At 40.4% G+C, this 15,272-nt stretch overlaps 1 protein-coding gene across 4 annotated transcripts in view; it reads right to left on the bottom strand.

Annotated features, from left to right (window-relative positions):
* The window catches only part of VIRMA (vir like m6A methyltransferase associated), a 1,734,630-nt gene that overhangs the window by 240,336 nt on the left and 1,479,022 nt on the right, over window positions 1-15,272 (bottom strand). For all 4 annotated transcript variants that reach the window (XM_044066546.1, XM_044066545.1, XM_044066547.1 and 1 more), the window contains one exon: window positions 3,757-3,917. In XM_044066546.1, coding sequence (XP_043922481.1) covers window positions 3,757-3,917 — 161 coding nt within the window. The remainder of the gene's footprint in view (window positions 1-3,756; window positions 3,918-15,272) is intronic.

Raw genomic sequence — 15,272 nt, 5'->3', positions numbered from 1 at the left:
ATGGTTATTTAAATGTTGTAGTATAAAAGGTAATTTGTTAAAGTAAAGGAACTTGTCCTAACCTGTGTCTTTAAAAATTGGGGAATTGTGTTTGTTTGTAATTAATTTAATTGATGAATTGGGTGTGTATAAATTAGTATTCCTTGAAGGCGAAAAGTAGAGGCACCAGAAAATAAATGATTTGAGAATTTTTCACCCTGTTAACTTGTTCATTTAAAATCTTGCTACTTTGTGTTTTGTTTTATTTACTCTGGAGTGGAATTGGCTGTTTGCTATTGATGTATGGGATATTGACTGTACATCCAGCTTGTAATGAGATACAAACATGTGGACCAAGTCATTGCAGCACAAACTTCATCAATAGGAACTCTGCACACAAAAACATTAGAAGTAGCTAGTGCCTTTGTCGAAGGGGATATTGTTGTTTTGAGTAAAGGCAGACCCAGCTTTTCATAGACAAAAACTATACAGTCAGAAAGTAATTTTGCCAGTGTGACCTTAGAAATGCTTTCACCTAGTCTGGCTTTAAAGAAAGCAACAGACAACTGATCAGATTTTCTAAAATCTTTAGCCTTGTGGAGATAAAATCTGAGTCGTCTGTGAACATCTAATAAATGTCAAATATACTCTCCTTTGCTTGACAATTTTGGGAAGAAAACTGGTATACTGACACTTGATTAATGTTCACTTCAGATACCACATTTGCAATGAAAGACGGATTTGTTCTCAAAGACAAGTAAGGGGGTTTACAGGAAAGTGCTTGCAATTTAGAAATCCTTCTTGTAGAAGTAACTTCCACCAGAAAAATGGTTTTCCAAGAAAGAAATTTTATATCCATTGTAGCTGCTGGTTCAAAGGGAGCTTTTGTCAAGGCTTGTAGTATGACAGTTGTGTCCCAAGGAAGGACTGGGTGCCTTACAGATGGCCTCACGAAGAAGGTGCCTTTCAGAAAGGCTTTTAAAATCTTCAATGAAGCCATGGGAGTCTGATTATGTCTTTTATAAAAAACTGGATACAGTTCCTAACTTGTACCTTGACTGTTAAGAAACTACTGCCTTTTTGGAAAAGATCTGATAAGAAGTCCAGAATAGATGGAAGAGGTGCTGAAAAAGAGATCTATCCCTTTGGAAGATGCCCAAATGGAAACCTCTTTCATCTGCTGAGATAAACTTTCCTTGTATTTAATTTTTGTGAAGATGCCAAAATATGAACCAGTGAAGCAGAAAAAGCCTGGCATATCCATCCACTGTTAAAGCTGGAGGAACATACTGTTACCTTCGGGGTCTATGGGTCTGGGAAAAGTTGCCATTATAGATAACTCAGGAGATCTGGATGGTAAGCAAATACCCAGGGCAGAAGTACTACATGAAGCCAGAGGAAGAGGAACCAAACTTGCTGGGACCAAGATGAAGCAATGAGTCATATCTTTCAACTGTCCAGAATTTCACAGAATGTCCATATTTTTGACTCATATTTTTGGTCTGTTCATCATGAAATTTGTGGTATTCTGGCAAATCACTGACCACTGAAGTCAATAAATAATGACACACATTTGAGTTTCAAATTAAACATCTTTCAGAAAATGCATCTTTCTATCAACTTTCTAAGCTTATAAGAGCAATATTTAAAATCTGTCCCTATTTCTGGGCCTTTGTCGCCACATTATTTTAGGCTTTGTCCAAATTTCTTGCACTAAGAGGTTGAGAAGTATGCAATGATTATTACCCTGCCCTTGCACCTGCTGGCTTTCTGAATACATTTTGTTATTAGTGGTATGGGAGAAAAAGTGTACATGAGTACCAGGGGCCAACAGTGGACTACAGTGTTGCTCAGTGATTGATCCTATGTAGGGATTAGGACAAAGCATTTTATTTTTATTTAACATTTGTTTACTGGGAAAGTCTAACTGGTACAGAGCTCATTTTTGGCAGAGGCCCTGGGAGAAACAACCCATATGCATGTCTTTGGAATGTGGGAGGAAACCAGAGCACCCGGAGGAAGCCCTTGCAAATGCAGAGAAGATATGTGGACTCTGCACAGAAGGTACCCCATTTAAGAATCGAAACGGAAAACCTCTTGCTGTGAGGGAACAACACTAACCACTACACCACTGTGCCACCCAAAGTAACTGCTGCTGCTGTTTTAGCATGAAGCAAAAAGATCCAGCACAGCTGCCTCCAGAGACTAAACATTTGGTTTGCCATTGTCAGATTGAGGGACCACTTATAAGGCATATGAATGAACCTGCTCAGTTTGGCTGCTAAAACACTGGAAGTTCCTGAGACATGCACTGCTTTAAGAAAGTGCCAGGAAGATGTGGCCATTGCCACACTGTCATGGCTTACAGGCACAATGCATATGAGTCAATTCCTCCTTGCTTTTTGATGTACCATACTATTGCCATATTGTCCATCTGGAGAGTAAGTCATGAAAAGCCTGTAATGCCAAGAGGACTGCTCTAATCTCCAAGACACTGAGATGTGAAGGCTGGCCTCCAAGCATGACCAAGAACCTTGGACCGTCTTCCCTTTGAAATGCATCCCCCCTCCACCCCAGAAGAGAAGCATCTGTGGTTACTGTGGCCACTGGAGGAGATGGGGAAGCAGCCGATGAGGTCAACCACCACCTGATTTGAAATCTGCAAATGGGTGTTAAATTCCTGCATGAAAAGGATAAGAAAATTGGGATCATTTCACTGATATGGTCCACTGAAGAAGTCTCATGTGGTATCTTGCTAGGGAAACTAATGTAATCATCGAAGCCATTAGTCCTAGCAGTTGGAGTACAAGTTTTGTGGGAGGTGAGTAATGTCGCAGAACCTGAGCAGACATCACAGACAAGATCCCGGGTTCTGGGAGTTTGGCTATTTCACTGCTCATGTCTAGGTGGCATCCGATGAACTCTATTTGTTGTGTAGAAGTCAACTTCCTCTATGACTGGTTGACTGTGATCTCCAGTTCCCAAACTAGTTGGAGCAAGAAGTCTCTTTGTTGGAACAGACAATCCCTAGGTGGGATGGTGAAGAGCCAACTGTCTAAATGCGGGGACACTCAGAACTACCATGCATGTGAAACACCAAGGCAACTGTGATTAGACCAAAGGGCAGTGCTCTGAATTGGAAGTGATTGGCTCCCAGTAAGAAATGGAGAAATCTCCTGGAATGACTCACTATCTTGACATAGCACTAGGAATCCTAGGGATCTATAGAATACATCTAATCATAATTTTTCAGGATAGGTAGAATGGACTGAACTGTCAACATCCAGAATATGTTGTCTGTTTTACAACTGATTTGAGGTGACAGACCCAAAATTGGCCGGAGGTCCCCTTGTCTTCTATGGAATCAAAAAGATCACATGACACTACAGCACTCATGACAAAGTAAGCTCTGACACATTAAGACACTGAAAATACAATCCTAATAAAACTGATATTGTAGGTCTGATAAAAGACCACACACTATACAGAAATGCTCCCATTTAAAGTTCCAAGTGAACAACTTTTTTTCCCATTGCTACTTTCAGGGCTAACAGATAGCATATGATTCTAGAAGGGCATCTTCTTAAAATCTACATACATGTTAAACTTAAAGGAACACAAAGCAGATATAAGGTATAAACATAATAGAGGCAAAGCTTATTGATATTCTGCCCATCCACCCAGAGAGACCAAATCTAACTATAAGTCACTGGTATATGCATTTCATATAAAGTATTCCAGCTACAAGAAAATTAGTCTGACGCAGCACCAAGTTACCTGTTATTGAAGAGATTCTGGATAGTGTCCGATACTGGAAGGACAGGTTCAACCTCTGAATCAGCTGATGTTGGTGTATCACCAGCAGTTTCCAGCATCTGCCGGAATCCAGCAACATTTTCTAACAAAGATTCAAGGCTATCATCTTCTTTCACTTGTTCCTGTGTGTCAAAGAAACAGAATACCATAATCATACACTGCATCTGAAAGAATGGTTACAGCTTACAAGCTACTATAAAAATGCTCTCCTCTTTATATTCTGAACTTTTAACTCTACTTAGTAATGATTCAACGTCACGACAGGGGCACAGGAAAATAACTTTCCTGGGTGGCGTAAACTAGGGAACCTTGTTGGCTAGGCTTCCTTAGGCCCTTGGGCTGATAGCCTAGTACCTACCTATGAACATCAAACTAAAGTGGTATCTAAAATGTCGCTTACATATACTTTACACAGATAACCATAAACACTTCTGTATCCTTACTTATTCATTATATGGACATCTTTAAGTATAACAAAGAATACAACAAGGAAAGCAGTTGCACTTCATTTTTTATATACATACTTGGGTAAAGATTACTTAACTGCCACAGTCTAAGCTAACTGCCTAACAACCCACAAACATCCTCAAGACACATCAGTTATGATCTATCCAGCAATCCAATCCCCTTCACTAATTCATTACAGTTGTGTATAAGCCCATACTGTGGGATATGCTACTCAACTTTCATTTCTGAAACAGAAATAATTTCACCTCAGTGTCCCGGTCATGTATCCCTGAGATGCCACTCACTATCCCATAGACAAGCGATTGCCCACCTGTGAAACTGAAATGAAACAATAGAATGTCCACTTGGGATTGTGAAAACCCAAAAAATGCAAATGTTTACTTCAGAAAGGAATTGCAGAAAAGTGAACCAAGTTGTACTAAATTAAGAAAAAATATGCAATTCCATAAAGGACAAGTGAAATATTGCACTGCACTTTCTTTTTTAGTAAACAGGTGATATTTAGAAGAAGTCTGAGAAGCTGTATATAAAAAATGTACATTTGATACTCTGGAAATGCACTGCAATTTGAAAGTGAAACTAACTGCGCTGTTCACACATATGCAGTGCCATCTGTCCGGACATTCTGCAAAAAATATGATCAGTTAAGACGTATGACAAAATTCAAAACTGCAGCATACAGGAACTTTTGCCTGGGACACATATGAACAGTGTGTGAGAGAAAAAGAAAGACTAGTTGAGAAAGTTAATGGATTTTCCTGCTGAAGCAAGTAAAGGAAGACAGCGCTACCTGTAAGAACTCTGCAGATTCAATTCTATGTTGAAAACCAATGACAGACCCCTAGCAAAAATTAGGGCCTTGACTAGCCGTGTGAGTTTGCTGCATGTCATCTGTATGTTTTGGAACTTTTGTTTTAAATTTCTTTTGTGATATTATTCCAGTTTGCTTTTCTACTTTTCAAATGACATACTTTATTTCAAATAGAGAGTTTCCCTACTTATCTTTAAATGCTTGTGCCTGGGGATTATAGCTTAAAGATTTCTGTACTAAACTGGGATTGTTAACAGTTTGGTAGCTGCCTACTGAAGAATGACTAATGTTTTATTTTTATTTATTAAAACAAAGAATTCAACAATTTAATTTTAAATACCTGTGACTGGTGATTGGTGTTTTATGGTTTGCGCACTAAACTGGAATAATTAACTAAATGTTTGGTAGTTACCTACTGAAGAGTGACTAAAGCCCTAAATGCTACCACTTATAAAATGAAAGTTGGCTTCTTTTCTATTTTTGTTTTTTTTTTCTCCATCTTCTGTTGAGCACAAGACAGCAAGTACTCAGTACTTCACCTGAAGATTTCGGAATCTTGTTCCTTGCTGAGGAAATAGGAAAAAAGGGGTACTCTCCATTTAGCTTCAACTGCATTAAAGGAAAACTCCATCCTAGAGCTAAAAAAAAAAAACGTTTTTCACTGTTTCCTATCCTATTTTAACACTTCAAAATCACTCTAAGTGCTTTATTTGTAATTTTAGCCTGTTTTCCACAACATGGCTACCAATGGGGTTTGAAGTATCAACATGATCTTGTACTCCCCCTCAAGCCTTTCTCTTTCCCATAGTACTTTGTATGATTCATGCTAGATATAAGGAAGTAACTTTAAATTCCCATGCCACTGACATATAATGGGGTTTGGGAGGGTCACTTATTTTCTTTACCTTTTCTAAAAAGGACTGCTTCTTTCCTGTCTCTAATCACCATTTATGTTTGGCTCAGACCTTGATTTACACTATACTTAGAAGTTATCCAGCTACAGCCAGAAAAGTAACTACATTGCAGGTCTTTGTTCAGTGTTTCTCTCACTGCAGAGAGACCCTTGCAGAATCAATTCCTCAGACTACAAAAGAAAACCCTGAACAAAGGGCAGCATTTTACTTACTTTTCTGGCTGTGGCTGGATAACTTCTAAGAATAGTGTAAAACAAGGTCTGAGCCATACATAAATGAGGGTGATTAAAGACAGAAAAGAAGCAGCCCTTTTACAGAACACAGACTTACAGAGGTAGAAAATGCCCTTACCGCCTACTCAGATAATTTGTTTGGAGTGGACTCCACTCTAGCCAGTATCCTCCAGATTATGGTGGATTTTGAAACCAGACTGGACTTAACGGAATCAAACTGGTTGAAACAGAAGACTAGGCATGATGTAAAAAAAAAACTGTTTCAGTGGGACACATGAGAAATCTCAAGGGCAAGGACTGCCTTTCCTTTATGTTGAATAACTTGACAGACCAGTCTTTCTAAAGATGTGGTTGGCTTAGAGGGCTCTCAGAATATTTTGGCCACATTATTTGCATACTCATTCCTTTTATAGAACTGTCTGCTTTATGACAATAAAACCTTTTCATGCTTAATGGCAGCGGAATGTATTGTGAAAATGACTTCTCTATGGACATTAGAAAATGTAGCGAGGCCTTCTGGTGTACTATCGTTTGCTCAGAAGGGACGGAGATGCTGCCTCCTTTATTTTGCTGTGCCAATGGTCTATTCTCTTCATGCCTCTCTTACCTCTTCCTCCCTTGGAGGAAGCACAACTGAAGCTGCATGATTTGAAAAAAGAACCTCTCAATGGGTACGTTAGCCTCAGGAAGAAAGACCAGTCATCTAATCCCAGGGGTTCCTAAACTTAATGCTTTCCCAGGATCATCTTCTGAACTACCACCACTCTTTAGTACATGGTCAATGGTCTATAACTGCAAAGCTGCTGCAAAAAGAGCTCATGAAGTCCACCATTAGCACAATGAACAATAGCACAGTGTACAATTTTGCCAGGCCTTTTATTGACTTATGGGTACTTACCTAGGTTACTGATCTGTAAGGATCTTAAGAGCCTTAGCTTTACATTCCCATGGTAGCCTTTGCATTTAGTGCAGGAATAACCTAGAGATAGGTAGAAAAAAGATGCACTGGAACCCTTACTTGTTGCCCCTTTCCATAAAGGAAATGGGTGCTAAGCTGAGGTGAAGTTACGGTTTCCCATCCAGTCACTCAAACTTCATTTGAGTACAGTAAGAGAAGAACTTCACTTTATGTGGATTGGAAGATGGTTTCATAGAAATGGAATTCTCTCTGACATATACAGTGGATATAAAAAGTGGCCACACCATTGTTAAAATGCCAGGTTTTTGCAATATACAAAAATGAGACCATAAGAAATCATTTCAAAACTTCCCCACCTTTAATGTAACCTGTACAATTCAATTGAAAAACAAATCTGTTAGGGGAAATATATATAAAAGAAAAAATGTACAATAAGCTGGTTGCACACGTGTGCACACCCTAAAACTAATACTTTGTTGAAGCACCTTTTGATTTAATTACAGCATTCAGTATTCTTGGGTAGGAGACTATCAGCATGGCACATCTAGACTTGGTAATATTTGCCCAATCTTCCTTGCAAAAGTGCTCCAAATCTGTCAGATTGCGAGGGCATCTCTTGTGCACAGCCCTCTTCAGGTCACCCCATAGATTTTCTATTGGATTTAGGTCTGGGCTCTGGCTGGGCCATTCCAAAACTTTAATTTTCTTCTGGTGAAGCCATTCTTTTGTTGATTTGGATGTATGCTTGGGGTCATTCCGTGCTGAAAGATGAAATTCCTCTTCATCTTCATAGCAAATGCCTGAAGGTTTTGGGCCAAAAGTGACTGGTAATTGGAACTTTTCATAATTCCCTCCACCTTGACTAAAGCCACAGTTCCAGCTGAAGAAAAGCAACTCCAAAGCATGATACTGCCAACCAACATGCTTTGGTGATGCAAAGTGTTGTTTTTGCACCAAACATACCTTTTGGAATTGTAGCCAAAATGTTTAACTTTGGTCTCATCAGACCAAAAAAACATTTTCCCACGTGCTTTTGGGAGACTTGATGGATTATTTTACAAATTTTAGCTGGGCCTGGGTGTTTTTCTGTGTAAGAAAAAAACTTCCGTCTTGCAGCCCTATCCCATAGTCCAGACATATGGAGAATACGGGAGATTGTTGTCACATGTAGTACACAACCAGTACTTGTCAGAAATTCCTGCAGCTCCTTCAGTGTTGCTGTAGGTCTCTTGGCAGCCTCCCTGGCCAGTTTTTGTCTGGTCTTTTCATCAATTTTGGAGAGACGTCCAGTTCTTTGAATCATCACTGTTCTCCCATATTTTCTCCACTTTTTGATGACTGTCTTCACTGTGTTCCAATGCTGTGGAAATGTTTTTGTACCCTTGTCCTGACTGATACCTTTCAACAATGAGATCCCTTTGATGCTTTGTAAACTCTCTGCGAACCATGGCTTTTGCTGTAACAGGCAACTGAGTAAATGTCAGGAAAATCTTACTAGGAAAGCTGAACTTTATTTGGGGTTAATCAGAGTCTCTTTAATTGATGACAGGTGTGTACCCAAGAAGACTGAATGCTGCAATTAAATCAAAAGGTGGTTCAACAAAGTATTAGTTTATGCATGTGCACACTTATGCAATCAGCTTATTGTACATTTTTTATTTTTTATATTTCTTCCCCTAACAAATTTGTTTTTCAATTGAATTGTACAGGTTATAGATCACATTAAAGGTGGGAAAAGTTTTGAAATTATTTATTGTGGTCTCCATTTTATATCACAAAAAACTGGCATTTTAACAGGGGTGTGTACACTTTTTATATCCACTGTACCTATTCCTCCAACATATCCTATTTATGTTGTAAAGGAGACTGAAATCCATGATTAGGTGTTTATGCAACCACTGGACTTGTGCATGTGTAATATGTCTGACGGGGCTCCCACTGGACTTGTGCATGTGTAAAAGGTCTGACAGGGCTCCCACTGGACTTGTGCATGTGTAATAGGTCTGACACGGCTCCCACTGGACTTGTGCATGTGTAATAGGTCTAATACGGCCCCCACTGGACTTGTGCATGTCTAATAGGTCTGACAGGGCTCCCACTGGACTTGTGCATGTGTAATAGGTCTGGCAGGGCTCCCACTGGACTTGTGCATGTGTGATAGGTCTGACAGGGCTTCCACTGGACTTGTGCATGTGTAATAGGTCTGACAGGTCTCCCACTGGACTTGTGCATGTGTAATAGGTCTGACATGGCTACCACTAGACTTGTGCATGTGTAATAGGTCTGACACGGCTCGCACTGGACTTGTGTATGTGTAATAGGTCTGACAGGGCTACCACTGGACTTGTGCATGTGTAATAGGTCTGACAGGGCTCCCACTGGACTTGTGCATGTGTAACAGGTCTGACACGGCTCCCACTGGACTTGTGTATGTGTAATAGGTCTAACACGGCTACCACTGGACTTGTGCATATGCAATAGGTCTGACAGGGCTCCCACTGGACTTGTGCATGTGTAATAGGTCTGACACGGCTACCACTGGACTTGTGTATTTGCAATAGGTCTGACAGGCGATCCCACTGGACTTGTGCATGTGTAATAGGTCTGACACGGCTACCACTGGACTTGTGCATGTGTAATAGGTCTAACAGGGCTCCCACTGGACCTGTGCATGTGTAATAGGTCTGACAGGGCTCCCACTGGACCTGTGCATGTGTAATAGGTCTGACAGGGCTACCAATGGGCTTGTGCATATGTAACAGGTCTGACACGGTTACCACTGGACTTGTGCATGTGTAATAGGTCTGACAGGGCTACCAATGGACGTATGCATGTGCAATAGGTCTGACAGGCCTACAAATGGACTTGTGCATGTGCAATACGTCTGAAAGAATAAGGCCTGTCGAGACTCTGTACGTGAAGCAGAGGTCACCTTTTAGTAGCCTGTATGACACTAAGAAGAGGGATAAAGCTTTGAGAAGGTCTGCACATTTTTGTAATGTAGGCTCTTGATTTATTTATTTATTTTTTGTGAGAAGTGCTGTTGTGTAAGAGTTGTGACAAGTGTTTGGACAGGTACATACTGAAAGGGGCATTATACTCAATGACAGACCTAATGAGAGCACGTTACAGTGGAATGATCACATCCATTATACTCAATGACAGACCTAATGAGAGCACGTTACAGTGGAATGATCACATCCATTATACTCAATGACAGACCTAATGAGAGCACGTTACAGTGGAATGATCACATCCATTATACTCAATGACAGACCTAATGAGAGCACGTTACAGTGGAATGATCACATCCATTATACTCAATGACAAACCTAATGAGAGCGGATTACAGTGGAATGATCACATCCATTATACTCAATGACAAACCTAATGACAGCAGGTTACAGTGGAATGATCACATCCATTATACTCAATGACAAACGTAATGAGAGCACGTTACACTGGAATGATCACATCCATTATACTCAATGACAAACCTAATGACAGCAGGTTACAGTGGAATGATCACATCCATTATACTCAATGACAAACCTAATGAGAGCAGGTTACAGTGGAATGATCACATCCATTATACTCAATGACAAGCCTAATGAGAGCGGATTACAGTGGAATGATCACATCCATTATACTCAATGACAAACCTAACGAGAGCAGGTTACACTGGAATGATCACATCCATTATACTCAATGACAAACCTAATGAGAGTGGGTTACACTGGAATGATCACATCCATTATACTCAATGACAAACCTAACGAGAGCAGGTTACAGTGGAATGATCACATCCATTATACTCAATGACAAACCAAATGAGAGCGGATTACAGTGGAATGATCACATCCATTATACTCAATGACAAACCTAATGAGAGTGGATTACAGTGGAATGATCACATCCATTATACTCAATGACAAACCAAATGAGAGCGGATTACAGTGGAATGATCACATCCATTATACTCAATGACAAACCTAATGACAGCAGGTTACAGTGGAATGATCACATCCATTACACTCAATGACAAACGTAATGAGAGCACGTTACACTGGAATGATCACATCCATTATACTCAATGACAAACCTAATGACAGCAGGTTACAGTGGAATGATCACATCCATTATACTCAATGACAAACCTAATGAGAGCGGATTACAGTGGAATGATCACATCCATTATACTCAATGACAAACCTAACGAGAGCAGGTTACAGTGGAATGATCACATCCATTATACTCAATGACAAACCTAACGAGAGCAGGTTACACTGGAATGATCACATCCATTATACTCAATGACAAACCTAATGAGAGTGGGTTACACTGGAATGATCACATCCATTATACTCAATGACAAACCTAACGAGAGCGGGTTACAGTGGAATGATCACATCCATTATACTCAATGACAAACCTAACGAGAGCAGGTTACACTGGAATGATCACATCCATTATACTCAATGACAAACCTAATGAGAGCAGGTAACACTGGAATGATCACATCCATTATACTCAATGACAAACCTAATGAGAGTGGGTTACACTGGAATGATCACATCCATTATACTCAATGACAAACCTAATGAGAGTGGGTTACACTGGAATGATCACATCCATTATACTCAATGACAAACCTAACGAGAGCGGGTTACAGTGGAATGATCACATCCATTATACTCAATGACAAACCTAACGAGAGCGGGTTACAGTGGAATGATCACATCCATTATACTCAATGACAAACCTAATGAGAGCGGATTACAGTGGAATGATCACATCCATTATACTCAATGACAAACCTAACGAGAGCAGGTTACACTGGAATGATCACATCCATTATACTCAATGACAAACCTAATGAGAGCAGGTAACACTGGAATGATCACATCCCTGAATTTGGAAGTCACACCTTTAAATATAAGCTATGTGATGAAAAAGGTCTTCCTTACAATAGCGGATATGTGGTGACCAAAGGGCAGACAGCTGATGACATAGGTACCCAGATTCGTGACTATGGGGGTTAACTTTAAGGGGTATGTTGATAATTTGGTGGTACAAGGGTGATCATGCTTGCTGAAGGATACCATTTATGCATATCTAGGCATTCAATTCTAGGTAATAGTTTTGACATCAGATATTTGTTTGGGAATGTCCCTCCTTGAGGATCTTGGTGTTCTATGGGGAGTTTATAGTGGCAGCAAGTTTACAGCCATCTACAAACTTGTCAACCATAAATCCTTAAAATTTGCTTTAACCTCCAAGAACTAAATGAAAAGAGAAGCAACCAATGGATTGAACCCTGGAGTACACTTTTAGTGAAAGGTTTTTTTGAGGTGGTAGAACCTCTCATCATAATTTCCTGGGTTCTGTTTGTGAGCCACTTTGCTATCTGAGTTACATAAGGGTTTACATTTGGTTTACTATCAAATGGGCGATCGGACTCTGTGCTATTCACAGTAGTCTGAATCAGCCCATTTGGTAGAATCGGAAGACCAAATGCAAAAATGTAGAAATGCATAACAGCAAATGCAATACAGCATTTGCTGTTGTGCATTTCTACATTTTCATGCAGATCGCACTACAGTGGGGATGGAAAATGTACCCTTTCCCTCTCTATAGTGCGATCACGGAGTCTATATATCTAAGTAACAGGGGGTGTGGGGGGTGCCCCCCTTCAAACACGTTCTTTACTGTGCAATGTACAGTAATTCCATTTGTGAAAGTGTGGTGAATGTTCGAATTATGTCGAATTTGAACATTCACCACTTCCGTTTTGCTGCACTGGATTTTCGTTTTTACGGTTCGTAGAAACGATAATTCACTTGCAGTGAAAGCGACAAATCGATAGTAAACATTTACATTTACAAGGGAGAGTTTATTATTATCTATTTATTGACATTTGATTACTGGAAAAGTCCAAATGGGTAGAAGCCTATTTTCAGTGGAGGCCTGGGGTGGAAAGCTCCACATTATTACAAAACATTGTAAGAACAATAATTTTACAATCTTCAAAAATAAAACAAAAACCTGGAGCCTTTGCAGCATCTGGGTTTTGGACTGAGTGGCTCTGTTGGACACTGGAAAGGGCCAATTCTTAGTAGGCCAGTGTCTACTGAACCTGGGTGGCTGCACTTGCAAGAAATCTTTTACAGTTTGCAAAGATTTAGCTTTGTCTTCCATCTTTTTTAAAACCTCTTCTGCCTTACTACCAAACTGACTGTCCTGCTGTAAAGGAGCATCCAACAATTTAGCTTTAACATGATCAGGCAGGTTTTGCTCCTTGAGCCAAGCATGCCTTCTTATCACAGATCCAGTTACGGCGGCCCTGCAAGAGGCCTCCAAGGAAACAAAACCACATTGAAAAGTATGCTTTCCAACCTGTTCTGCTGAATGCAATAAATCCTGTAACTCTTTATTTTCCACACAATCAGAAATCATCATTTTCTGTTTCAGTAAGCCCATAACATGCTGTTGATATTTAAGCATATGAAACTGGCAGTTTAAAGCCATGACTGCCAAGGTTGCAGACGTATAAACCTTCTTACCCCATCTATCCAGTGCCCTGGAGTTGCTATCAGAAGGGGTAGGATTTTTATCTGTAGAGGCTTTAACACCCCTGGGACCCTGAGAGATAGTTACTGGGTCAGCAGCAGGATTTTTTAAAATAAATTTGCAGGAGTCAGGAACCCTGTAATATCTGTCTGGCTTACTAGGAGCCGGAGGCAGGGAATCAGGAGCCATGCTTAATTCTGAGAAATCATCATCAACTATGTCTAATACAGGAGGTATAGCCAAAGGCCTATGCTAAGGAAGAAGAAAATCCCTAAGCCTCTTTTTGGATTCTGAGAAGTCCTGACTCCCCCAATGAAAATGTTCCGTTAAAGTATGAAAAGTCTCTCCAAAAGAGAAATCCTCAGGAGGAGAAGCAAAAGGGATGGATTCCTCTGCATAAGAGTCCTCATAAGGTGGGATAGAAAATTCCTGATCAAAAGAGGAACCAGAAGAAATGGAAACCTGATCTGAAGATTCATAATCAGTGCCTTGCCTAGGCCTCTTAGCAGGGGGGGTTGGGAACCCCTGATCAAGGTAATTAAATCCTCAGCCATTTTGATCATTTGCTTTTTAGGCATAGGGGCCTGAGCATGTGGCTCATGCATCGGTTTTTTAAACATTTTAGACATAGAAGTAGGTTTTGGCCTTGTTTTTGATGATGGCATCGGTTTAATATACAAATGTTGAGGCTTGAAAACACCCTAAGAAGCTGGTGCCTGCTCAGCGGCTCTGGACCCACCCAAGGGAAAGACATCCACGGGTTCAATACTTTCAGAATCTTGTGGCATACTGGACTCCAAAAGGGTCTCGGTAGAGGCCTGTGACTCAAAAGTAGCGGGAATCAGGGGCTGCGAAAGCGCCTCACTGAGAACCGGCGACTGGCTTAGGAGAAACTTTGCCATCGGTTTTGGACCGCGACGGTCTGTCTCTGTCTTTTTCCTTGCATTTTTTGTGAATTCCGGTAGTCGGATTGCTAACCGACGACATCTCAGGAGAGTTAAATCTTGAACCAAAATATTTAGAAGCAAAAATAAACTGATGCTCAATAGTGCATTGGTTAAATTTAGCACAAAACCGACAGCAAGGTACGTTGCAATCAGGGCCTAGGCAAGGAGTACAGTACAAATGAAAATCCTTATGAGATATTTGCTTCCCACAAGTAATGCAATTATTAACGTTTGCTGACATTGGTAAGGGGCAAGAAAAAGTTTCCCCAACGGGGTACTTAGCTTTAGTTTGAAGACTTCGGTTCTGAAACTCGAAAACAAAAATTTCAGGAGTCGGCCGACTGGCACTTGCAAACTGCTTCTGCTTCGGGCACTGTGCGGCAAGAAAGACTGATTAAAATGGCGTTGGCTGCATGTTTTATACCCCTGTTGACCTGACGTCATGGAAGAGGAGACAGCAACCGACGCAGGACTCAAGACTTTGTTATTCAGGCCAACTGAGGGCAACCTGCCAGCAGATTACCCAAATGTAATGACTGCAACAGTGAAACACGAAGAACATCCCTCATTTTGTTAACCAATATAACACTAACGTTCATCACTGCAATCAAGTAC

The sequence above is a fragment of the Protopterus annectens genome, chromosome 3.part1 (assembly GCF_019279795.1).
Source record: "Protopterus annectens isolate FY-2018-M chromosome 3.part1, PAN1.0, whole genome shotgun sequence".
Taxonomy (NCBI): domain Eukaryota; kingdom Metazoa; phylum Chordata; order Ceratodontiformes; family Protopteridae; genus Protopterus; species Protopterus annectens.
Note: the sequence above shows the minus strand (reverse complement) of the source record. Positions and strands in the feature narration are given on the sequence as shown.